Source organism: Ylistrum balloti, unplaced genomic scaffold, assembly GCF_031769215.1.
Source record: "Ylistrum balloti isolate Yb309-2 unplaced genomic scaffold, AGI_CSIRO_Ybal_v1 Utg370038, whole genome shotgun sequence".
NCBI lineage: Eukaryota > Metazoa > Mollusca > Bivalvia > Pectinida > Pectinidae > Ylistrum > Ylistrum balloti.
In genome coordinates, this window is record NW_026782097.1 from 3,022,475 (window position 1) to 3,050,000 (window position 27,526).

Genomic DNA, 27,526 nt, shown 5'->3' on the forward strand with positions numbered 1-27,526 from the left:
TAAAGTTATGCTGATAAGGTATATCGCGAGTCTAACCATTGGATTCTGACAATGGAATACAGGTAAATCGTGTAGACTTTTATATGTCAGCGGATTTTTACGGAACATTTCACAAATATTACCTTACGCAACATTCTTTCAGACCTTTCCATTGTGTTCACTAACCCATATAACTATGCGGACGTTTTGATGTGTATTCAATCCCGATATAAATCGTTTTCATTCCCAACCTTTATTGCCGCTCGAATCGAGATTACGATTTGATCCGACTTCAAAAAAGATGTGTTTTCTTTGTGACGAAAGCAAACATGCCAGTAGTATGGTAGCTCCAGAGAGATATGTAATGTCTCTTTTTACCAAAGTTCAATGACATTTACAAGGTGTAGCTATGTAGACTCCCTGCAGGATTAGAGTCGTTAACGACATCGCCATCAAAGGAAAGACTACCGGACTCCCCGGAGAGGGCAAAAATGCACCGACATTAAAACACGCACCGATGCTGACAAGGTGACAAATAACTTAAGACTTCCGATAAAGGTATTGTGTGGTATGCCTAGTGTATTTCTATACGCGGTGTCTTTAGCGTTAAATTGTAAACAGCCTGCGGATCTATTGCATGGTGTAGGAGTTATATATCCTGTTCGAGGTTTTGTTTATTTGTTTGATCGCTTGTTTGTTTGTTTGTTTGTTTGCTAGGTACATCGCCATGGAAACAATCGGAGGCAATTTGAGCGATGTCTCCTTTTTTGTTGCTGGTGGCTACCTCGCTGAATAACATACGGGAGGCTCGTCGCATGTCATGAACAAATATAGTATCTTGTCAAAGGACACAGCCATGACAACGCAGGCCCACTTGTTTCTTTGTTTCATAAGAAACAAACTGTCACGTGTTGGAAGCTTCAAGCCACGCACTTCCGATGCCTAGACCAACATTTTACCAACCGAGATATCGCGGCCCTATTTGGGGGCTTAGACCAACTTTAAGGTCAATCAGGACATGTTCGATGCTGGTTAGTTTGCCTGGTGTTTCCGTTGTTGTATACCTTCTTCTCATTTGGGAACGTGATCTTACTTTTCTTACACTGACCAAGATTTACATAGCGGATGTCGTCGATGGAGAAGAAGACGCTTACCTTCCGGAAAACCTGGTCTTATTCTCTACCTTTTTCTTAAGTCTCCATGGAAATCGTTTGTTCACGTTTTGCCATAATTTCATTGCAAACGTGTCTGAATTAAGAATTTGTTAACATATCGGTATTGTCTTTTTGTTGTTTTTGTTTTATTTCCGTGGGAAAGAAGTGGTTACTCCGAGAAACGCGTACCTTTATATTCCAGGTACTGTAGTATTCAATATCGCTTCGATTTTTTGGCTACAAAACCCATTAGGGTATTAAAGCGATATTTCTATGATAATACCGAGATACGAAATAACAAGGGAAAGAAGTTTGTGTGATCAAGATACAATACATCAGGTCGTCAAAACTGCTGTTCCATTTTACGGCTCGAACTCTTGAGAAGGCCTTACCTTAGTTCATACCATACTATCAGTAATTATAAGTGCTGAATTGTCTCGTTATAGCTTCAGTAGTCGGTAGCGCGCGATATGACGAGTGATTCCCTTTCAAACGGTAAACAGTGGTACAAGTATATATGGTTGTGAACTTATAACACGATTCCTTAAAAGTTGTTTAAAATCAAAAGTCTGAATGGTATGTGGGTCTAATAGACTGGCGCAAGTGAAATTTGTATAAAAATATGAATAATAAATATGATTTTTAAAAATCTCTACCACGAGTCATGGAGGATGTCAAAAAATTGTAAAAAGACCAGATTGAATACTTCGCTCATATATCATAACATAAAAATGTTTGCCGAAACATTTTAAAATGTGTAAAACAAGTAATACCTCATGATATATACAAGTATAAGCCTTAAATTTATTATAATTAGGATGTGAGCTCCATTCATCAGCCATGCCGATGTCCGACAGGTCCCGCTGATAAGTATTAACTGCACTTCCAGAATGTTTGCCTGCTTGCAGCAAACCGCTTGTAGAAAGTTAAATTAAACACAGTGGCAGATGAGATTATGCATGCAGCCATTTTATCAAGTGACACTTTCATTTTAATGATTAACAAGAGGGAAACGATAAGCAGACCTATGTATTCCAGAGTAAAGCCAGAGTGAAGGGCTGGGCATGTGTTACATATCACTACAACGTTTGTATCCAATGACGCAAAGCCCCGGAAGTTGACAACCTAGATGAATTACACGTTATCAACTTACTTGAATTCAGACAATAAAAACGAAGAGATGGAATCAACTTTTTCACTTTCCCCTATTCTGTTTGATATTGTGAACCCATTTTCCGATTATTAAGTGTTTAAATATCGCTGTTGATTCAGCAGAATTTCGAGAAATAGATTGAGGAAGACTCTGGGGAAGTTTTGAGCTCTCATTGGGAAATATGGCACCGGGCTTTTTTATGCTCGTTAGTGTGATTGGTTGTTCTGATGTTGTTGACATTGTTCTTGTTTGAGAACATGGCATTACTTGTTTGAATTGACCAAGATCTACATGACAAATGTTGTCGATGTCATTGATAAAGCAGAAGACACGTTTCCGTCCTTATCGTCCTCCTATTGTCCGAGAGGCAGGTGAGCATATACCGGATACGGCGTCCGTCGTCTGTCAACTATTTACCAAAAAATCTTTTCATGAAGGAAGGGACATATTTTGACCAATTTCATAAAAAGTGTCCTTAGGAAAATGGAAGTAGAGTTCGTTTAAATATTGGTTATCGGCCCCAAGGGGATCGAGGGGCGGGGGCAAAAAGGGAAAATTTAGCTCATTAAAATCGTACTCCTCCTGGAATCCATTCTGTATAAAGATGGCCTCCACTCCCTATGGCGGGAGGGTTGTGGTGCAATATGAGAAACAGATTTTTTAATCCGTTTCCGTCTGTAGACACGCTTGGATGTTGACTCTTTTGTTGATCTTAACCATTTCACAGATTCACATTACAAGGTTAATGTTGACGCCATACCAATATTGACAAAAGACACCTGGACGGTAGCGGGCCCTACAATTGGAGGGTTCCTTATTTACGAACGTAGTATAGAAATTAATGGAGAATGTGTTCTCAACTTATTCTTTAACTCCAATCACGTTTTCCTACGGTATTGAAACTTCCGTCAGACCTTGATGCGAAATGTTCACGTTTTCCTACGGTATTGAAACTTCCGTCCTACGGTATTGAAACTTCCGTCAGACCTTGATGCGAAACGTTCACGTTTGGATACGTTGAAGATTGTACCAAAGATCCACGATTGATAAGCACATTTCACACGAGACGAGGGATGTTGTTAGTCTGGTTTATATATCTTGGTAATCTTGGGATGCATATTCAACGGCATCTTCAAGGATGATGCTCCAGGTTTAGGCGGTACCACGAGGGAATCGCTATTCGCTGTGTGTATGTGGGGGTGGGGGAGGGGTGCGGAGGGGGATCTCTTTCCATGATGGTGCAGGGTGTTGAAAAGAAACAAATACAAGTCGATTCACCTATGTTTGTAAATAATGTTGATTTTAACGCGACAACACTTTGAACTTCACGTAGTGACAAAACGTTTCCAGACTTGAGTGATAAATTGCAGAACTTCAACATGAAAGATTTGCAAGAATTGATAAAATGGATAATTCTGATATTCCATTGTGTACATGCTTTGGTTATATTACATGGCAACCTTAACATAAATATCAAATCTTACTGACACACTGTGCATCACTCTCTGGAAAGAGACCCCCAACGTAAAAATCGAACCCCCTCCCCACCCCCACCCACCACCACCAAGCGATTCCCCTGCGACCGTGGTACCGCCTATACCCGATGATGTTGGAAAGTGCATAACTTCTGCATGATAGTGACCTTCATTTCTGAACGAGAGATTTAGATCAGGTTACTGCAAACACAAATATTTTAGTGATGGTCTTATTTTCATACTTTTAAAATATGACTTTGCAAACAACTCTATCAGCTGACGTACTTTTTACGAACCTCTCGGTCGTTAAAGAAAAGGTTGAACAAGAAAACACCAGGAACCTTATACAAGTTATTCTTAGACGTTCTAAATGCTCAACAAGCTTTCGTCGGAGAGTGGCGCGTTATGGACTAAATAACCTATCAATCAGGTGCTCGGACTGTAATTAATAACAGGACAAATTGTAAGTGTCTGAAGCGAAGGTTTGATATCACAAAGGTTATCAGTAAGGCATGGTGCTCAGGTGCTTCGTTCAAACTTTTATTTATTTTTTGATTGATATTAAAAGTGAATAGCGTTAGTATGATGGAGGCCGATAGGTGAGGAATGTAGCCATTGAATGGGAGGTGCGCTGTCTACGTCACACACTCAACAACGAACTGGCGTCCACAGCGATTTTGTAACTTTACTGGTGCACTGTATCTTACTACTTTTATAAGAAACTAGGAATTGTCCATGATATATCAAATAAATTTATTTATATTCTTGTAGGAGGAACCCGATCACCTGGCGAAAACCCACATGATCCGACAGGTGACCCCTGACCTTTCCACGTGCGAACCGTTAATCGAACCCCGGACGAGTGTAGGTGAAAAGCGAGTGCGTTTCCGAGATGTTTTTGTGGGTTAAATCAAACTGATCCGTGAATTTTGGTTATGTTACATTTTGTTGGGAATGAATTTTGTTCCACCAGAAAGTTTCCTCAAGTTGAAATTGTTACAACATCATGAAACTTTCTATCAAAATTCTGATAATCCCTGCTGCTGTAAACACAGCTGCTTTTAGAACCTCGAAATACTAGGACATTTTCATGTCAAGTTTAACGTAAAACCACGATTGACTGGACGGATCGTTATGACTCAGCCATAGTTTAGACTATGCTTCGAAGGCCAGCATCTGAAACCAATGGCTCTGTGTAAACATAGCCACAAGGTACTTAAGATAAGTACAGGGGCTCAAATCCTGTCAAATTAGATAAATGATGTACGGGCAAAGTCGTGTCACAGTGGACGTGACTGTGAAGTACGGCGGGGAAAACGGCATCACATACATGTTATATGAATCAGTAAGCGGCTATCAAATCACTTAAAAATCTTTATATAGCGGACGAAGAAATACGAAACTCTCCTGATGAAAATCATACTTTATTCCCTCGTATCATACTAGACAGGTTATTTATACACAAAATTCATCGTCGATCACATAAGACATTTCAGGAATGCTATTCATTGAATGGCACTCAATGGTTTCTACAATTTTAAGAGCCTTATATTGAAATATTTCGTAAGGAATTTCATTCTTAGCTTTCAAATTTCAAACAGTCACCTACTGTTTGGTTTAATGATTGTACAGACGTCACCTGTTTTCGCATTTCACGTCCATATGCACATGCATGTGTAAGGGAATGGTCTAAATCTCAAAGTAAGAATATTTTACTACCATCCTTCTCTGTGCCAATTTTCTCTGCGCCAGTAGTTATGTTCAAAGCGAGTTGTTCTTTGCGTGTGTAGCCCTGTCTCGAGAATATCAAAAAATTGGTCTCTCTAAATTTAATCGGACATTTTTTTCAAAAAGCAGGGACTGGTGGTCAGCCTACCTCGTGGTCACATATGGAAACTAAGTACCAACCTTGACTTCAAGGTACTTGAAAGCTGAAATAGTCTACTGGTAGCACGAGGGCTGAGGCTGGAGACTGGACTACAAGGGCCCTGAAAGCCGAAATAGTCTACTGGTAGCACGAGGGCTAAGGCTGGAGACTGGACTATAAGGGCCTTGAAAGCCGAAATAGTCTACTGGTAGCACGAGGGCTAAGGCTGGAGACTGGACTATAAGGGCCTTGAAAGCCGAAATAGTCTACTGGTAGCACGAGGGCTAAGGCTGGAGACTGGATCATAAGGGCCTTGAAAGCTGAAATAGTCTACTAGAAGCACGAAGGCTAAGGCTGGAGACTGGACTATAAGGGCCTTGAAAGCTGAAATAGTCTACTAGAAGCACGAAGGCTAAGGCTTGAGACTGGACTATAAGGGCCTTGAAAGCCGAAGTAGTCTACTGGTAGCACGAGGGCTGAGGCTGGAAACTGGACTATAAGGGCCTTGAAAGCTAGAATAGTCTACTGAGTACCACGCGGACAAAGGCTGGACTACAAGGAACTTGAAAGTTGAAATAGTCTACATGAAGATAAGACATATTAATTCCTTCAGACATAAATTGAGCAAATTTTGGAAGGACCACACAGTTTCAAACTTATTCCGTTAACATATCAGTATCTTAGCATGTGTACAGATAAATATCGTCATACATTATCTTAGTTAAAGAAAACACTATTATCAGTAAATCACAATAACTCTTGAAACGACTTGTTAAGAGACTGTTGTGAAATAGTTTGTTTCGTGTCGTATCTACTTTGTTCAAATCTCCGTCTTCCTGACGCCTCGATTATTATATACCTGAGAGTGATATCTCACCGGTATTTCGCTCCCTGTGTTTTAATGGTCCATCATTTCACTGATCACCACAACATTATGTGGTATGCCGGCGACTTGTAATTATTTCAACAACATACCTTTTAAAAAAAAAAAAAATTGAAATCTCCAACGCAATTTTTAACTATGCAAAGCTATCGGGTTGTGCGTTGCGTTATTGGGTTTGCACATACATATATGGCGGCGATTGTCGAAGAAAAAACACCCCCGATTTCCCAAGATCTCATCATGTCACGACAATAACACGATATGGTTTTCGTGTTTAATACACAAACACTGCAATTAGAGTGAAACTATAGGGCAAAAGTTATCCACCATACAGAGGTCATTCCGTGAACGCTGTGGAGAAAATTTCGATCGTCACTAAAAAGTGACCAATTGAATAATTATTCAAAGTATTGTGTACTAGCGTACATACACATGTGTTCTCTATATATATGTGATATTTGATCAGGGTTGCTGAAACGCCTACTTAAGCATATATAAAGCCCCAAGAGGAGACCCGTTACCTCGTCATGGTCATCGCTCACATCGGTCAGTGACCAGAATCCTAAATAGTGTCCAACACACAGCAAATAATGCTATTCAGCATCGCTTATACCAAGAGAAAAACTTTAAATCAAACTCTTATTTAATCATAAAAAGTCAGAAGTGGTGCACACGGGAATTTTCAATCCTATTGAAATAAATAAAAAAAAAATCGGTAGCATGTTTACGATTTTGTTTTCAGTTTTCGAAATGAAGATCTGAAGTGTAAGAGGTAAGACCGCGAACATAAACAAACACGGAAATGAATTGAGTTACAGTATCTGACAAAGCGCATAGCGACATCTCCAAGCTAGATAACATTGCTGAACAGGTACAGCCCGATTGATATTTGGAATACGTTTTTCAACAATGTAGATAAGAATAAAATAAATATATATATAGATCTATTTATACAGGTAACTATCACACAAGAAAATATGAAGTAATTTATGCGCTTATATATCATTATAACTAAAATCCGTCTCATAGTTTTGCTACCAAGACCTTGCGATAACTTGGTACATAGAATGAGATGTTGACAAGTATTTCACGGTTAGTTTTTTCTATTACATGCCTTTATAACGTCATGGTTAGTAAGAACGCTTCCCGCGTGCTTGTCTCTGCTAAAACGCTCTGATCTGTTTATCTAATATTCACCTGCGAGAAAAGCACACCCTTGATAGACGTCGAAAAAAAAGTGTGCCAGTAAATCATGACATATATAGAAATGTGATCAACAACTTGATAAAAGTACTTCTGATTGAAATGCAGATAAAGTTGTACAATTTTACGTTGTCTTTGCGATACCAACCCCACCTGGCGTGCATTGAACGTAATCACCTGATACTTCCGGCAACCTTTTACATGGCCACCTCAGGCAACCATTGGCCGAGTTTATAGCTTTATCTCTATAAACGTCTGCATCATATTCTAAACGATTCGTTGAGATTGACGTAAATAACAGCCATATGCTTCACATCCGAGACAGTTCCTGTCGCGCAACCCTTAGTTAGTATGTTTATCTGCACTTAACTTTCACTAACTGTAAAACATATGTTATGAAATTTAGTATAACGCACTCACTAAAGTCTTTTTATCTCCATGGCTGGGTATAGACTTCAAATTGCCGCCATTAATCCGTATTTGTGTAAATTGTGTTTGATTAAAGAAGGTGTATAAATAAGTTCAGTAACCTTGACAAAGTTCATATATATCATTTAAATCATGCTTAAAGCTCGACGAAAACAAGTGTCCATGGTTACGGGGTCGCTCGAGCTAGCCAAAGAGTGGTTGACTCTTAAGCGTTACTTCACCAAATATGGCACTGTCCTACATGTACCTGAGGACATGAATGTGATTTTGTTTCCATTAAATATGGTAAGTAAAGGAAAACAAACAATTTAACAACACCCAAATATTTAACTTCAGAAGAAAAAAAACGTAAATCAAGTAAAGTCTTAAAAACAGATGTTTAAAATCCAGTTGGTCACTATAGTCAGCGGAAGTAGCAAAATGCACGAAATCGAGTTTCCACGAATAAGTAATTATTCTATAGCAATTTCTCTTTTGTTTCGTGTTAGTGTTGACTTAATCGTTAACGAAATATCGTACTGCAGGACTGTTTTACCGCAAGATTTCACGCCGATTACTGTATTGTGTAATTTGGAATGGAAAATGGCTCACAGTGTTTGCATGCAGTTTCGGTTCTTTAATAACTAAACTAAACATGACTAAATTTAGATAATGGGGAACTTGCATTAATTTGGGAAATTTGTTGGTGACGAAATATTATACTTATTCGTATTTATTTGAATCGCTGTTTTATCATTTATTTGGTCATGAAGGTTTTATCACTTATTTGGTCAGGAAGGCATTTCAAGCTCATCTGTTCATCGAGAAAGACATTGATAAAAAAGAATGCAAGTTCAGCTCAAATGAACAAGCTCATTTTTAACGAGGATGAAAGACAACTGAGTTAGAATGAAAAGTGGGTTGATCATACTAGACGTTAAGAAAATCGATCGATAATTGACGACAAAGAAATACCTGTGTGAAATTCAACAAAATGAGCAAACAAGCACTTTAAATATACACGATCTGTCTGTATTTGATAAGACTAGAAAAACGAGTTTATAAGGGGGACAAGATGCAGAGGCGCAAAATTGGACGTGGAAGTTGAAGGTGACCTGTTCTGTAGCCGTATTTCACTCCACTAAGATAACGTGATAGTTTACCAGTGTCTAGACCAATGTATACAACATACAAAATAAGGACATCGGGTTTATATCTAACTTCAATAAATCAAATATCTCTACAATAGCAGGGCACATCCGTTACATATTGTAGTATATATATATACTCGAGAAATTTAGGTTACCCACTATTATCAAGTGGTCAATGTGAAGACTAGAGCTATGTCTCACAGACAGACCTACAGAGTTTTATTGGCGGGTTCTAATTACACCTTAACTCAACCTTTCTTAATACTGAAAAATGTTTGATACACTAAAAGCGTGATATTTTGAAACACAGACTGAAATCACTATTCATTGAAATTACTAAAAATACAACACGCGTTTCTAAACATCACTTTCAAAAAATAAATTATTTTTCTTTGTGAATACCTTGAAAAATGGAGATTGTTTAAAAGACCTCGCGTTAATATCATATTTCAATACGAATTCATTACTTAAACTACACCCTGAAGTTCTACCTAGGAGGCGACTGAGGGATATCAAAATTGATCAAACTTATGTTAAAATCTAGATAAGAAAGCACACTAACCCCCTAAATCTAATAAATTTCGCAATCCGTGTTTTTTAATACTGAAAATTTGAACCCAAAAAAATCTACTTCAAAGTCTTGGGAAAAAATCAAAGACTAGATATCACTATATTTAAAACTGAAGCATATTTTTATGTTAGTACAGAAAGATCTTAGGCTCAGAATTAACTTCGAACACGACCGCGAATAATTTCAAGAACATTTCGACTATTTCAAAACAGGAAACTATTTTAAGAATCAGAAACCATCTTTTATATTACGCAATCTTAATTCCTAGCAACCAATGTATACAGTCGGGAAACATCGAACACATAAATTGTTTCCTATGTCTATCTAACATCTACAGTCTACACTATCCTACACCTTTACAATCTACATTATCTAACATCTACAGTTTACACTATCCTACACCTTTACAATCTACATTATCTAACATCTACAGTCTACACTATCCTACACCTTTACAATCTACATTATCTAACATCTACAGTCTACACTATCCTACACCTTTACAATCTACATTATCTAACATCTACAGTCTACACTATCCTACACCTTTACAATCTACATTATCTAACATCTACAGTCTACACTATCCTACACCTTTACAATCTACATTATCTAACATCTACAGTCTACACTATCCTACACCTTTACAATCTAACATCTACAAACAGTCTACACTATCCTACACCTTTGCAATCTAACATCTACAAACAGTCTACACTATCCTACACCTTTGCAATCTAACATCTACAAACAGTCTACACTATCCTACACCTTTACAATCTAACATCTACAAACAGTCTACACTATCCTACACCTTTACAATCTAACATCTACAAACAGTCTACACTATCCTACACCTTTACAATCTACATTATCTAACATCTACAAACAGTCTACACTATCCTACACCTTTACAATCTAACATCTACAAACAGTCTACACTATCCTCCACCTTTACAATCTAACATCTACAAACAGTCTACACTATCCTACACCTTTACAATCTACATTATCTAACATCTACAGTCTACACTATCCTACAACTTTACAATCTAACATCTACAAACAGTCTACACTATCCTACACCTTTACAATCTACATTATCTAACATCTACAGTCTACACTATCCTACAACTTTACAATCTACATTATCTAACATCTACAAACAGTCTTCACTATCCTACAACTTTACAATCTACATTATCTAACATCTACAAACAGTCTACACTATCCTACACCTTTACAATCTACATTATCTAACATCTACAGTCTACACTATCCTACACCTTTACAATCTAACATCTACAAACAGTCTACACTATCCTACACCTTTACAATCTAACATCTACAAACAGTCTACACTATCCTACACCTTTACAATCTACATTATCTAACATCTACAAACAGTCTACACTATCCTACAACTTTACAATCTAACATCTACAAACAGTCTACACTATCCTACACCTTTACCATCTACATTATCTAACATCTACAGTCTACACTATCCTACACCTTTACAATCTAACATCTACAGTCTACACTATCCTACACCTTTACAATCTAACATCTACAAACAGTCTACACTATCCTACATCTACACTATCCTACACCTTTACAATCTAACATCTACAAGCAGTCTACACTATCCTACACCTTTACAATCTAACATCTACAGTCTACACTATCCTACACCTTTACAATCTAACATCTACAGTCTACACTATCCTACACCTTTACAATCTACATTATCTAACATCTACAAACAGTCTACACTATCCTCTACCTTTACAATCTAACATCTACAAACAGTCTACACTATCCTACACCTTTACAATCTAACATCTACAAACAGTCTACACTATCCTACACCTTTACAATCTACATTATCTAACATCTACAAACAGTCTACACTATCCTACACCTTTACAATCTACATTATCTAACATCTACAAGCAGTCTACACTATCCTCTACCTTTAAAATCTAACATCTACAAACAGTCTACACTATCCTACACCTTTACAATCTACATTATCTAGCATCTACAAACAGTCTACACTATCCTACACCTTTACAATCTAACATCTACAAACAGTCTACACTATCCTACACCTTTACAATCTACATTATCTAACATCTACAAACAGTCTACACTATCCTACACCTTTACAATCTAACATCTACAAACAGTCTACACTATCCTACACCTTTACAATCTACATTCTAACATCTACAGTCTACACTATCCTACACCTTTACAATCTAACATCTACATCTACACTATCCTACACCTTTACAATCTAACATCTACAAACAGTCTACACTATCCTACATCTACACTATCCTACACCTTTACAATCTAACATCTACAAACAGTCTACACTATCCTACACCTTTACAATCTAACATCTACAAACAGTCTACACTATCCTACACCTTTACAATCTAACATCTACAGTCTACACTATCCTAAACCTTTACAATCTACATTATCTAACATCTACAAACAGTCTACACTATCCTACACCTTTACAATCTAACATCTACAAACAGTCTACACTATCCTCCACCTTTACAATCTAACATCTACAAACAGTCTACACTATCCTACACCTTTACAATCTACATTATCTAACATCTACAGTCTACACTATCCTACACCTTTACAATCTACATTATCTAACATCTACAGTCTACACTATCCTACACCTTTACAATCTACATTATCTAACATCTACAGTCTACACTATCCTACACCTTTACAATCTACATTATCTAACATCTACAGTCTACACTATCCTACACCTTTACAATCTACATTATCTAACATCTACAGTCTACACTATCCTACACCTTTACAATCTACATTATCTAACATCTACAAACAGTCTACACTATCCTACACCTTTACAATCTAACATCTACAAACAGTCTACACTATCCTACACCTTTACAATCTACATTATCTAACATCTACAGTCTACACTATCCTACACCTTTGCAATCTAACATCTACAAACAGTCTACACTATCCTACACTTTTACAATCTACATTATCTAACATCTACAAACAGTCTACACTATCCTACACCTTTACAATCTAACATCTACAAACAGTCTACACTATCCTACACCTTTACAATCTAACATCTACAAACAGTCTACACTATCCTACACTTTTACAATCTACATTATCTAACATCTACAAACAGTCTACACTATCCTACACCTTTACAATCTAACATCTACAAACAGTCTACACTATCCTCCACCTTTACAATCTAACATCTACAAACAGTCTACACTATCCTACACCTTTACAATCTACATTATCTAACATCTACAGTCTACACTATCCTACAACTTTACAATCTAACATCTACAAACAGTCTACACTATCCTACACCTTTACAATCTAACATCTACAAACAGTCTACACTATCCTACACCTTTACAATCTAACATCTACAAACAGTCTACACTATCCTACACCTTTACAATCTACATTATCTCATACATTCACACTGCCTACAACACCCTACACGTTTTCAGTCTGTACGACACAGTCGCTGTACAACATCTACAACACCCTACACGTTTTCAGTCTGTACGACACAGTCGCTGTACAACATCTACAACACCCTACACGTTTTCAGTCTGTACGACACAGTCGCTGTACAACATCTACAACACCCTACACGTTTTCAGTCTGTACGACACAGTCGCTGTACAACATCTACAACACCCTACACGTTTTCAGTCTGTACGACACAGTCGCTGTACAACATCTACAGCACCCTACACGTTTTCAGTCTGTACGACACAGTCGCTGTACAACATCTACAACACCCTACACGTTTTCAGTCTGTACGACACAGTCGCTGTACAACATCTACAACACCCTACACGTTTTCAGTCTGTACGACACAGTCGCTGTACAACATCTACAACACCCTACACGTTTTCAGTCTGTACGAAACAGTCGCTTTACAACATCTACAACACCCTACACGTTTTCAGTCTGTACCAAACAGTCGCTGTACAACATCTACAACACCCTAGTCGCTTTACAACATCTACAACACCCTACACGTTTTCAGTCTGTACGACACAGTCGCTGTACAACATCTACATCACCCTACACGTTTTCAGTCTGTACGAAACAGTCGCTGTACAACATCTACAACACACTACACGTTTTCAGTCTGTACCAAACAGTCGCTGTACAACATCTACAACACACTACACGTTTTCAGTCTGTACGACACAGTCGCTGTACAACATCTACAACACACTACACGTTTTTTTGTCTGTACGAAACAGTCGCTGTACAACATCTACAACACCCTACACGTTTTCAGTCTGTACGAAACAGTCGCTTTACAACATCTACAACACCCTACACGTTTTCAGTCTGTACCAAACAGTCGCTGTACAACATCTACAACACCCTACACGTTTTCAGTCTGTACCAAACAGTCGCTGTACAACATCTACAACACCCTACACGTTTTCAGTCTGTACGACACAGTCGCTGTAAAACATCTACAACACCCAACACGTTTTCAGTCTGTACGACACAGTCGTTGTACAACATCTACAACACCCTACACGTTTTCAGTCTGTACGAAACAGTCGCTGTACAACATCTACAACACACTACACGTTTTCAGTCTGTACGAAACAGTCGCTGTACAACATCTACAACACCCTACACGTTTTCAGTCTGTACGAAACAGTCGCTGTACAACATCTACAACACACTACACGTTTTCAGTCTGTACGAAACAGTCGCTGTACAACATCTACAACACCCTACACGTTTTCAGTCTGTACGAAACAGTCGCTGTACAACATCTACAACACACTACACGTTTTCAGTCTGTACCAAACAGTCGCTGTACAACATCTACAACACCCTACACGTTTTCAGTCTGTACCAAACAGTCGCTGTACAACATCTACAACACCCTACACGTTTTCAGTCTGTACGAAACAGTCGCTGTACAACATCTACAACACCCTACACGTTTTCAGTCAATGCGACACAGTCGCTGTACAACATCTACAACACCCTACACGTTTTCAGTCTGTGCGACACAGTCGCTGTACAACATCTACAACACCCTACACGTTTTCAGTCTGTACGAAACAGTCGCTGTACAACATCTACAACACACTACACGTTTTCAGTCTGTACGACACAGTCGCCGTACAACATCTACAACACCCTTTACGTTTGCAGTCTGTACGAAACAGTCGCTGTACAACATCTACAACACACTACACGTTTTCAGTCTGTACGACACAGTCGCTGTACAACATCTACAACACATTGCACGTTTTCAGTCTGTACGAAACAGTCGCTGTACAACATCTACAACACCCTACACGTTTTCAGTCTGTACGACACAGTCGCTGTAAAACATCTACAACACCCTACACGTTTTCAGTCTGTGCGAAACAGTCGCTGTACAACATTTACGATACCCTACCTCTTTTCATAGTCTATATTATCCTGCTACACCTTTACACAGCTTACACTACCTTGCAGCCCTATACGTCTTATGTAACGAACTGGACCGATGGAAGTTGCCATCCAAGGTAAATATGGTACACAGTAAATAAAGCATGTCGACGAGCTGGACACAACTGTCAGTCGTTATTCATAATATATAAATGTATATATAAACAAGTATACAGTCTGTTTCATTTACTAGTGGAATCACGTGTACCCAGACCGAACGTCCAACCCTCCCATACCAAAACGCGTCTATGTCTCTACGGTACCGAAAAATATTAAATTGAAATTATCAGCTGGACTTGACCTTCTCTGTTAACATACTAACATGAAACTTGTTCCTGTTGACACAATGAATTAACGCCTATTCTAACTATGCCTTGATCGAGTTGACGCATGTCTTAGGTGTTAAGGTACCGATTCGACACCAGGTTCTGTCAAAACTTTGAGACGAAGCTTGTCGCTACTGACGCTAAGTTGACGACTTCTACTGTATACTGATACACGAAGCTGACGATTATATTTATAAACTGATTTGACATATCTTTCTTTCTTGACACCTATCTGACATTTGTCTCTGTTGAAAACCTCTACTAAGAGCTGTGTGCCAGTATTTCTCTTTTATTGGAGTTGACGCAAGTCTCTACTGCACCTAGAGATGATGTGTGTCGATTGATATTGTTATTAAACCTGTCTGTATAAATCTCTAGTAGACGTCTATCGCTATTGACACAATGGGTGTACGCTTGACACGATTTCACCGAAAGTTGACATCTGTCTCTATACACTGTTAATCGACTTCTGTCATTGTGACACAATGAGGTGAAGTTTGTCATTATTGCGCCAGGAGTTGACGTCTGTTGCTATTGATATTTTTGTTGATTATTGTCACTTTACTCGTTGAGTTGAATGTCGCGTTTCTAACCAACTGCGTTGACGCATGGTGCCTGTTTCAGTTTTAACATAAACTGCGTTGACGATTTGCCTTTAACCTCCTGTATTGACGCCTGCCCATGCTTTTGCACGGTGAAAAGACGCCTAACCTTGTATCCTATTGTGTTGACACTTACCTGAAGTCTAACACAGACTATATAACCTACTAGGTCGACACATGTTTCCGTTCAGTTAATTGTGACTGTTTCGCCCCTTGAAGGGTCTTTACTCACCCTCTGAGCTGCGGCCGTCTACTCCTGTCCTGCTGCCAAGCATGTCTTTGTCGCATTCTGTCCTGTGCCTTAATGTCCATCACAAACACCACCAACAGAACAGTTAATACCTTCATCACGTTTGTTCTAACATCCATTATGTTTACAATTCAGAAATAACACTGGAAGGTGCAATACTTAATAAAAACACTATTTAACACAATCACAACTCATTACTCATTAAAAACTCGAGCACCTGCTTCAGGCAATGGGACTCCAAATGTTGGCGCATTCAATTCCTTTCAACCAGACAAAATCTGCACTGTTCCTTAGCGGGTCTATTATACAGGGGAGGTGCAATCACTTGCCGCATGCCCTAAAGAACCGTCCGACATAGGTTTTCCGGGCTCCCGGTCAGCGTACCCTACTGTGTGTACCAGGTGACATAGGGATCCTTGTATATATATAAAATTCAGATCATGTTTAAGTCCGCAGTGTTTGTATAAAGTCCCGTGGGTTATGATCTAACCCTACTGTGTATATCGGAGAGTAACTACAAGTGTCTCTTATGTATGTAGAAAACCTCCAAATGAAGGAGCGCGTATTAAACTGTAAAATACACACCAATACGCCGTGATCCCCGTTTCACCGCCAGCCTGCTCTTAGCCAGGGTATAGCACCTGCGCCGTCAACTCAGGAATTCACAGCGCACATGTGGGGGTCATATCGTTACCCTCCTGCCAAATGATGGGGACATGGGTTTCATTAATGGAGACATTTGTTTTATCTCAAAGTTGTTGTATCAGGTCAGGGTGTGAAATTCGGTTTCAGACAATTAAGTAGTGTATGGTGTACCAAGAAATATGTGAAGTATGTTTATAATCATTGATATTCTTCACGTTATCTCGGAGTAGGCGACACAGGATTCTCCAGTATGAAGGTGTCTGTTTAAAGTATTTGATAATTAGATTAAGCATTTATTTTATAAGTTTTACACACTGACAAGATACGGTCTAGAACCTTGGGTTTCAATTCTATGTTTCACTACCTAACTTCGCACCTTTGTATCCAAGATGTTATGTCGAATTATAAATTTTAAAGACTAGATGTGACTAACTCGTGTGTATTGACGTGAATCTGTAAATGCCAAATACACTTAGCGAAAACCTTCGCTGTGCATGATGATTACTATTTCTATGGAGGGGGTCGGTGATGGTAGATAGTAGATAGATGATTGAAATTAACCACACAGACAAAGCAGCTGAATAGGCACACAGGTGAAATACAGGTGTTACAAAAGAGAAGCATATCAAGCAAAACCAGCAATTGGTAATACGCCAAACATTGTTATTCTCCCACCTGGCTGTGGTCGGCTTAATTTAAAGGTCGGGTTCCCTTATCATCACGTACTGGTCTATGCGGATTTATGAATTGGAATTTAAGTCTTTATATTCAAACATCATTTAACAATAAATCAAGTACAAAATGTGTTCTGTGATTAAGAAGTTCTCACAGTTCTGTATGTAAGCATGTTAGAACGACTGAAATGTCATAACTCCTCAGCTACACACAGAGTACTGGGGGATTATACAGCTGCGTACCATGTCCACCTTAATACGAAACTGATACAATTTTACAGTGATTAAGCACAAGGCAGAAAAAAATAAACAACAGTCATTTGTTACGATGATAATACATATTTATTGATAATTCTTATTTGTTTCAATTTAATTGCGAAAGAAAGATTGCGGAAAATAAGCAGGCATTTAAACATAAAAGACTTCAATATCAAGTGATTCCTGAATTATGAATTGTACTTAAGACACCTGTGTATTACTTTTATCAAGACCCGAAGAAATAAATGTCAAAAAAGCAAAATTTATTATTCCAAACACAAATATATAAAATCAACACTTCTGTCGGAGTATCTTCTGTCGTTCCGGCGTGAAAGAGGACACCTGATTTCGGCTGATGCATACTTACGATATGAATCCTCTACATGATTAGAAAATATTACTTTAGAACAACTCGATATCGAAATCACCGGAAATCATCGAACTAAAAACAAAAATCCGAAGATTGCCGGAAATTTCACCGATATATTGGGATTGAATCTGTTCGAAAATCAAATTATACGATGATCGATGAATTTAATATAGATGCTGCAATTGAGACTGATACGTATGCATTTTCGCATAATTTCGCGTACGATGAAATATTTAAACTGTTGAAAAACTCTTCAGCATTTATTTTTCAATAACTATTATGGCAGAGATGAAAATGGAATGTCTTAACAACGGCTGAATCTTATCATCATTTCAAGTGGAGGCTATATTTGGGATTATCTATTTTCTGAGAGAGAGAGAGAGAAAGTTTTAAATCAAGGGAAGTGATGGATATTGACAAAATGTGGGTATAGGCATGCATAATATACAGATATACAAAGTATTCTCAACATACAAAGTATGTGTTATGTGTTATACACCTCCTCCCCCCACCCCCTTATCCTCTCTCTCTCTCTCTCTGTCTCTCTCGCTCTCTCTCTCTTAACTTGTTTATAATTGTTTGTTATCATATCATGCTGCCACCTTGTAAATATAATGTGTGTGTATTAATATCTTTGGAAGGGGCTGTATATAAGTTGTAGAACTTGTGCCCAATCATATTGCTACTTATGTGCAATAAAATATGTTTAAATAAAAAATCTTCAATCAGCCAATCAGCTGAAGACTTCCATCTCTGTAAAAAGGGCCACGATAGCGTGGGCGATAAAACGTTCCTTTATTCCATGTACAGATGTGTCTGACTTCAAATATCACTGTGATTTTTTGAGTGAAGTGTGTGGTTTTGAGCTTGAATGTGAGTTTCAAATGTATGTGGAATGTGATTTGACATTCGTATATGTATCAATAAATGCATATAAATTTCAATATGCATTTGCTACTCTTGTGTGTAAATATTCGTATGTATCAATTTCAGGTACTAAAATTGACGTTTTGTAAGAAAAAAATACCTTAGACGAAGACTCGACGTTTGTTGTTGCTGTGTCCTAATTGCTCTACATGGCATGAGACGGGCCTTCCTTATTATGTTCAGTGAACCAACCACCAGTTAATATGAACTCATCTCACAATGACCATGGCTATTAACGGGGCGATCGAACCCAATAAAGAAATAAGTAAACAAGTAAACTGTAGAACTGACCAATAAATCTCATTCAGCACGTACCGGTAATTGACCGAGTTATGATGTCATGGTTAAAGACATTGTGGTGCTTTACGAAAAGTTTGATTCCCATTTAAAACCAATCACTCTATATGAATAGTGCTAAATATAATAAAGGATTCTTCTCCACCATAGATAACAAACACCATGCTGTTCTTCGTTCTCTTACCGTATCATGGGTAAACGCTATTTATCAGATGAAATAATTCTATTTCAAGCAATACGAACCGTTTTTATATGAATACGAAGAGAAAAAAAAATTGATCCCCCCCAGTAAATACAGTGTTCAACTGAAGATAGAAGTGGTACTCAAAATCTAATATGCATCAAGCTGTTTCATGGAGTGTTTCTATTTTGAGAAATGGATGCAATTGTAAGCTGGGATAAAGATGCATGTGCACATTTTCTCGGCATCCCATGCAATAGAGTGAAACCTTGGGGTTACGCCCCCTCGTGAAACAGGCATATACTATGAATCTTGTGTAAACATTAGGTGGAGTTTTTCGTCGCTTTAAGAGCGTGCTTTGTGGGATATGTGGAGGTTCCCATCAGACTGTCAGCAACAGATGTACACTAATATAACACTCTTCCTGTGTAATAGGAGGAAAACGTCTTTTTCCTCAAAACAATTTAACGGCTTTTTATACTTGGGAGTTTTCCTTCCCTTTTTGTCACTTTTTTTGGCTATCGAAATTGCTACAGTTGCAAATATTTCTACATTAGTCATCGATGAATCACACAATATTCAAATATCTTTTAACTTTTCTTTTTCAACGAATCTGAGAAATGATTTACATGACTTTGTATGAGTGATATGTACGCGAGGATGTCGATGGCTTTGATGTATCGGACCGAGTATTTCCGATACCATCTTGTTAAAGTAAACAGGATATAACGTGTGCAAAGAATTAATTATTTTCTCTAGCCACTGAATTCTCTACCCTGTTCAAGTACTTTCCAATCTCACCGGTAGCCGGCGTCTAACATCCGTGGAGATTTGGCGCGTGCTGAATTATTGTGTGATAATGAGAACAAATACAAGCTCGGAAGACATACTTCCAGAATGTATGCTTTTGTATATGAAAGTCGTCTAGCCGATCAATTAAACTTTCTTCTTGACATATCAACATTTACTTATCTTGGGAAACACTTATCTATGAACCATTTATCAAATCTGTAAATCTATATACAGACGAAACCAGTATAGCTATTTTAGTCTACAAACTGTGGACATTTGAAACTATATCGATATTTACTCCACAACCACGCACTGTAACATGTAGAAACACCAAGTAATTACAAGGTTTGAAATTAAGAGATTTGGGTTTGTACACCTCATCTGTTTTGAAAGACGTTATTCCTGGAGTGGTTTTATAACATTGGGAGACATCTATCTCGCTGTTCATACCGTACAGTCAGAATTTTTGCGATTTTGTTACAAAATGATCGAATGTCCCATATCTCACGGATGAATTTTTCGCGATCACATTAATGTACCACGAAGTAGCGAAAATATCATCCCCATGAAATTAACATGTGTTAATCTGTGTTGTCAATGATACCTCTTTGTTGTCAATGGTTTCTGTGTTTTCAATGGTTTCTGTGTTGTCATGGAATTTATATGTAGACAAAGGTATCACTGCAGTCAATGGTATCGCTATGTGGTCATTGGTATCAGTGGGTGGTCAGTGGTATTTCTGTTTAGTCAATGGTATCTCTATATGGTCAGTAGTATCAGTGTGGGTGGTCAGTGGTATCTCTATGTGGTCATTGGTATCAGTGGATAGTCATTGCTATCAGTGTGTGGTCAGAGGTATCAGTGGTATTTCTGTGTAGTCAATAGTATCTCTATGTGGTCAGTGGTATCAATGGGTGGTCAGTGGTATCAGTGGGTGGTCAGTGGTAACAATGGGTGGTCAGTAGTATCAGGGAGTGGTCAGTGTTATCTCTATGTGGTCACTGGTATCAGTGTGGGTGGTCAGTGGTAGTTCTATGTGGTCATTGTTATTTCTATGTGGTCATTGGTATCAGTGTGGGTGGTCAGTGGTATCTCTGTGTGGTCAGTGGTATCAGTGGGTGGTCAGTGGTATCTGTATGTGGTCTTTGGTATCAGTGTGGGTGGTCAGTGGTATCCGTATGTGGTCATTGGTATCAGTTAGGGTGGTCAGTGGTATTTCTATGTGGTCATTGGTATCAGTGGATGGTCAATGGTATTTCTATGTGGTCATTGGTATCAATGGCTGGACAGTGGTATGAGTGGGTGGTCAGTGGTATCTGTATGTGGTCAGTGGTATCAGTGGGTGGTCAGTGGTATCTCTATATGGTCAGTGGTAACAGTGGGTGGTCAGTGGTATCAGTGGGTGGTCAGTGGTAACAGTGGGTGGCCAGTGGTATCAGTGGGTGGTCAGTGGTATCAGTGGGTGGTCAGTATTATCTCTATTTGGTCATTGGTATCAGTGGGTGGGCAGTGGTATCAGTGGGTGGTCAGTGGTAACAGTGGGTGGTCAGTGGTATCAGTGAGTGGTCAGTGCCATCTCTATGTGGTCATTGGTATCAGTGGGTGGTCATTGGTAACAGTGGGTGTCCTTGGTAACAGTGGGTGGTCAGTGGTATCAGTGTGTGGTCAGTGGTATCTCAATGTAGTCAATGGTATCAGTGGGTGGTCATTGGTTTCAGTGGGTGGTCAATTTTTTTTCTGTGACCTCAATGGTATTTCTATGTGGTCACTGGTATCAGTGTGTGGTCATTGGTAACAGTGGGTGGTCAATGGTATTTCTATGTGGTCAGTGATATCAGTGGGTGGCCAGTGGTATCAGTGGGTGGTCAGTGGTATTAGTTGGTGGTCAGTGGTATTTCTGTGTAGTCAGTGTTATCTCTATGTGGTCAGTGGTATCAGTGGGTGGTCAGTGGTATCTCTTTGTGGTCAGTGGTATCAATGGGTGGTCAGTGGTATCTGTGTGTGGTCATTGGTATCAGTGTGGGTGGTCAGTGTTATCTCTATGTGATCAGTGGTATCAGTGGGTGGTCAGTGGTATCTGTATGTGGTCATTGGTATCAGTGTCGGTGGTCAGTGGTATTTCTATGTGGTCATTGGTATCAGTGTGGGTGGTCAGTGGTATCTCTATGTGGTCATTGGTATCAGTGTGTTGGCAGTGGTATCAATGTGTATTCAATGGTATTTTTATGTGGTTTGATATCATATCTCTTGTCAATTATCTCTGTGTGGTCAATAGAACCTTGATATGACGTATGTTTCTTTTTTTATTCTGGTATTTAATTGCTGTCAGTGGTATCTCTGTTTGGTCTGTGGTATCACTTTGTAATCAATTTTATATGTGAGGTCAGTAGGTTCTCCCTGTGGTCAATGGTATTTCCAGGTGGTGTTATTGATATATATATATGTGTGTTAAATGGTATCTGTGTGTTGTCAATAGAATTTGTGTGTAGTCATTATCTCCGTGTGGTCCACGAGATCTGTTTGTGGGCGATATTACCTGTATATGGTAAATGGTATTTCTCTGTGGTCAATGATAGTCTTCCGTCTGTTCGCCTGTAATGACCAAGCGGCCATCCTAGGTAGCAGTCAGGTAGGTTTTAAGTATAGAAAGGTTAAGAAGACTTTAAGGATAATCTGACAAAAGGTCAGTGGCATTGCCTTGCGGTTAATACGACTTATCTTATTAGACTGCCTTGGGGCTAAAGTACCTACACTGTGTGGTGTATATATGTTATGATAATTCCTTTCCAAAGAAAATCTTATCTTATCTTATAAGATATCTAAATCTGATTTTGAATTTGTTTTCGATAACACATTCACGACTGGTACATGTGATGAAATTTTAAGATTTGCCTACGTTGACGAAAGCTTAGAATTAATTTTTATCTCGTATCAAACACTCTCAGATTTAGAGGAAAACATTTTAATTTACGCAATATATCCGTATCTAATTGACTTCAACATTCTTGAAATATTCACATGAATTTACACTGCAATAAAATAATGATTAACTACAACAGATGGGTCACAATGTTCGCAAATTGTTGTTGATGGATAAGAAATTCGTTAATATTTGTATGAAAGTCATGAACGACTCCAGCATTGCGTTTATTGCACACGCACACACGTATGTATGTATATATAAGTGTAAAATTCGACACCCATTTCTCATAGATATAAGGTTGTAAATGTCATTTACGTGAAAAGAAAAGCCGGAGATGTTGATTTAAATACCCGTGTTATCGTGTCGCACCTCTGGAGTAAATCGTCAATCGTATTATACCGTCGTCTGGCAGCGGGTAAGGCCAACTCTAAGTAATTATATATAGTATTCCCCACTATGGCGGACCGACTTCTGTCAATTACAACTCGGTGAAATTTCCGGCTGTTTTTCGGAAATCAGTGGGGTGATTTCCGAATATAGCCGGAAATTAAACTAAAATTCTACTCAGAAATCCATTAATTGTCCTATCAATAAGTTTTCAAATTTATCTTTTTAATTATTTTAAGGAAGTCTGGAGAGACCTGTTGCTATGTTATCGTATACAATTAACTAACCTGTTATCAGTGAAATAACACCCATTGCATTAATTGTTGTTATGAATATGACCTAGTGACTTTTAGCCAATGTGACGTCATGGCGTCATATAGACTGTGACGTCAGCAAAGAAAGGACAGTATCGACAATTTTGACTTTGTATCAGTCTACAAAAAAACTAAAATGCCATTTTTTCGAATGTTGCAAAAAGTTTAGTGATAAACAGAAATGATTTTTGAAACTCGTTACAAACTTTTGCATTTTACTCATGAAAACGACTGGTTTTAGACATGCAAAATTTTCTATTTCAATTTTGACCCAGTTAAATGGCAGAACAAGAGAACAGGGCAGTTATGTGACTATTAATTATCTGATATGCATGTACATCGAAACAGAAAATGAACACGATATTTCCTATTTTGGAACATGAATGACGGTTTACGTTCATTCTTACAAAAATAACCCTAGTAATAGAGACCACCAAGTGTATTATAAGGCAAAAATACGAAGTTAAGGAGCTATAGTATGAAGCAGCGGATGCATTTAATGAGAGTAAATGAAGTTTTTCTGTCGTAATGCGCAAAACATGTACAAAATAACGCGAGAATGTGCAGGATACGAATTTTTACGACACAATCACGCGATAATATATGGCACAACCATCTGGTGTATCACTCTGAGTTGTGCACATACGTAAACACTTTAACGTTCAAGCTGGTCATATCGCAACAAAAACTATAACATTATCAATTTTATGGTATATGAAAGTGATTTGGCGAAGAAATGTCGTTTAAGTTGCGCCAGTCTGTACAGATTTAAGTGTTTATTCGTTTTTTAACCATGTTTACGAGCGTTTTCAGAGAGGAAATTTATTTTGTGAAAAAGATCCAAATAATAAAATAAACAAAAATAAAAATTAAATAAAAATTAAATCAAAACAAAACAAACAAAAAAACACAAAATACGGTTAATTTGTATTTGTTTAAATTCGTAAATGTTGTGAATGCCTCGTACTATTTTAATACATCGAATTATTTTTAAACCATGTTTTCGTATCTATTGTATACTTTTCTATGTACAAAATGATGTATATGCATGAAGTGCTATTTTGGAATACATTGAATTATGGTATCATTATTGTTACCGAACTATAGAGCATTGAATCTCGTAATATCTTGATGCAAATCGAGATAACACGAGTTTCTGGTATACCAGTCAATATGACGAGTGGTACAACTGTCGGTCGTATAACGATATCGTAACATGTCGGCTGATTCCGTGAGTGGTACAACTGTCGGTCGTATAACGATATCGTAACATGTCGGCTGATTCCGTGAGTGGTACAACTGTCGGTCGTATAACGATATCGTAACATGTCGGATGATTCCGTGAGTGGTACAACTGTCGGTCGTATAACGATATCGTAACATGTCGGATGATTCCGTGATATGGACATCATATGAATTGATGAAGGGTGCTGGAATCAGCTTAGGTCAGCCGAACGCGAGTTTCAAACTAAATTCCGTGATTCAGTGTCACATCCTCGAATACACAAATCATTCGTTACGGTTAAACCCCATCATCCAGTGGCTGCACTGAACAGAATTTCTTTCAGGTAGCGTTGCATTGTCACAAGCGATCAGCAACCTCTTCTTTGGAAGGAAAGCTCCTCAGATTTTAACAGGCATTACCATAGCAGGAAGTTCTAGGGCATTCATGTACAAACCCTCTTTGATGATGCTGGGGAGGGGAGGGGGTACCCTATTATACTAACTAGGATCTTGGACTACCATAGTAGATATTGTTTAACAAGCTACGACATAGAGTCAGATACCTGATTTGGATAGGCTCTACGCAAGGTCAGGAGCCTTGACACACAAAAAATATCCAGGACGGGGACAATGATAAATAAATGTTGCCTCATTGGCACTGCAACTGTTTCTTCACCAACTCCAGTGTTCCTTGGCCCTCTCCTCCGGTAATGAGAGCGTCATGAGTCACGCCCACGCGGTAGTTTACCTAAGCATAAAAGGCGTGTTCAGCGTCACCCCCACCCCCTGTCAAATCATCTAAGTAATTAATGAGAGGAAAACTCTTATGGCTAAAGATAAAGGCTTTAGCTGTAGTCACTCTTTGATATACCGGAGTTGCCGAACTTAATCCCATCGAGAAAACTGACAAAGAAATATTGCCCCTCCACCTCGAACGATAAGCTCTCCAGAGATCCCTCTTAAAATTAGATAGCCTACACCCCTGTGACCTTTACTAAATCATCAACAATTGGGTAGATGAAACAAAGACTCCCCACTCATATAAGAATCCCTGGGAACCATATCTCTCACATAGGACATTGGGGGAAAGCTTATAGGTCTAAAAATGATCTCTCATCAGTGCCTGTCTTGCGCACTGAAGTCAGGCATAAGATCCCTACCGGACCTTTATTAAAAGGTGTCTCACTGAAGAGACCAAACACCTCGCCTTTCTCAAGTTCCTCTAATGATAAATTTCTAACCTATGGTTCCTGCTAGCAACCGTGTGCCAACCCTCGTGGCAAACCAAACTCGAGACATTTACATACCGTGCTACGAGGAAATTCACTATGCACGGACCCGTGTAGAAGAATATTGATAGCTGAATAAACAGGAATTATAACTCCTTGCCTGTTGGGAGCATCAGATTTCTCTACTAAGTGATGTATTTCAACAATACTTTTGTCTCTCGCTCTATCAAACAGGGTACTACTGTACTACAACCTACATACCGGATTATTTATGGTCTAGATGCTTATATACTGTTGAGTAAGTTGTCGACAAATCCACGGTGCCGTAGCCTTGACGTTTTAAACAAGGAACCGCGTCATGGCTCTCGATTTTGCCAAAAATATAGATTGTTAATGGTATAACGAAAACATAGAATCTAAAACCAAAAGCAAGTAATTGCGGAAACATTAAATGAAATTAATTCATTTGAATTTGTATGCATACCAATGACACTTTATCTGTATCCTAGAAGCTAGAAGTTTTAATTCAATCTAACACGCATAATTTTATGCATTGAAATAAATTAATATATATAAATACGTATTATCGGTTAGCTTGCAAAAATGACTTTAAAATGAATACGACAACGGAAAATAAGAAACTTCTTCTTTTCTGGTAGTATGGTTCAGTATTGTTCTCTGTCACTGCCGGCACTAGCATATATGTACAGACAGTCCCCGGAGTCGGTCTAGCCTTGTGATACGTATACAATAA

General features: G+C 38.4%; 1 protein-coding gene across 1 annotated transcript in view; it reads right to left on the reverse strand.

Annotated features, from left to right (window-relative positions):
- Nucleotides 1-16,667, reverse strand: part of LOC132549014 (fibrillin-2-like) — an 83,696-nt gene extending 67,029 nt beyond the window's left edge. Inside the window, exon 1 of the mRNA XM_060212926.1 lies at nucleotides 16,534-16,667. Coding sequence (XP_060068909.1) covers nucleotides 16,534-16,649 — 116 coding nt within the window. The 5' untranslated portion in view covers nucleotides 16,650-16,667. The remainder of the gene's footprint in view (nucleotides 1-16,533) is intronic.
- Between the last annotated feature and the right edge of the window lie 10,859 nt (nucleotides 16,668-27,526).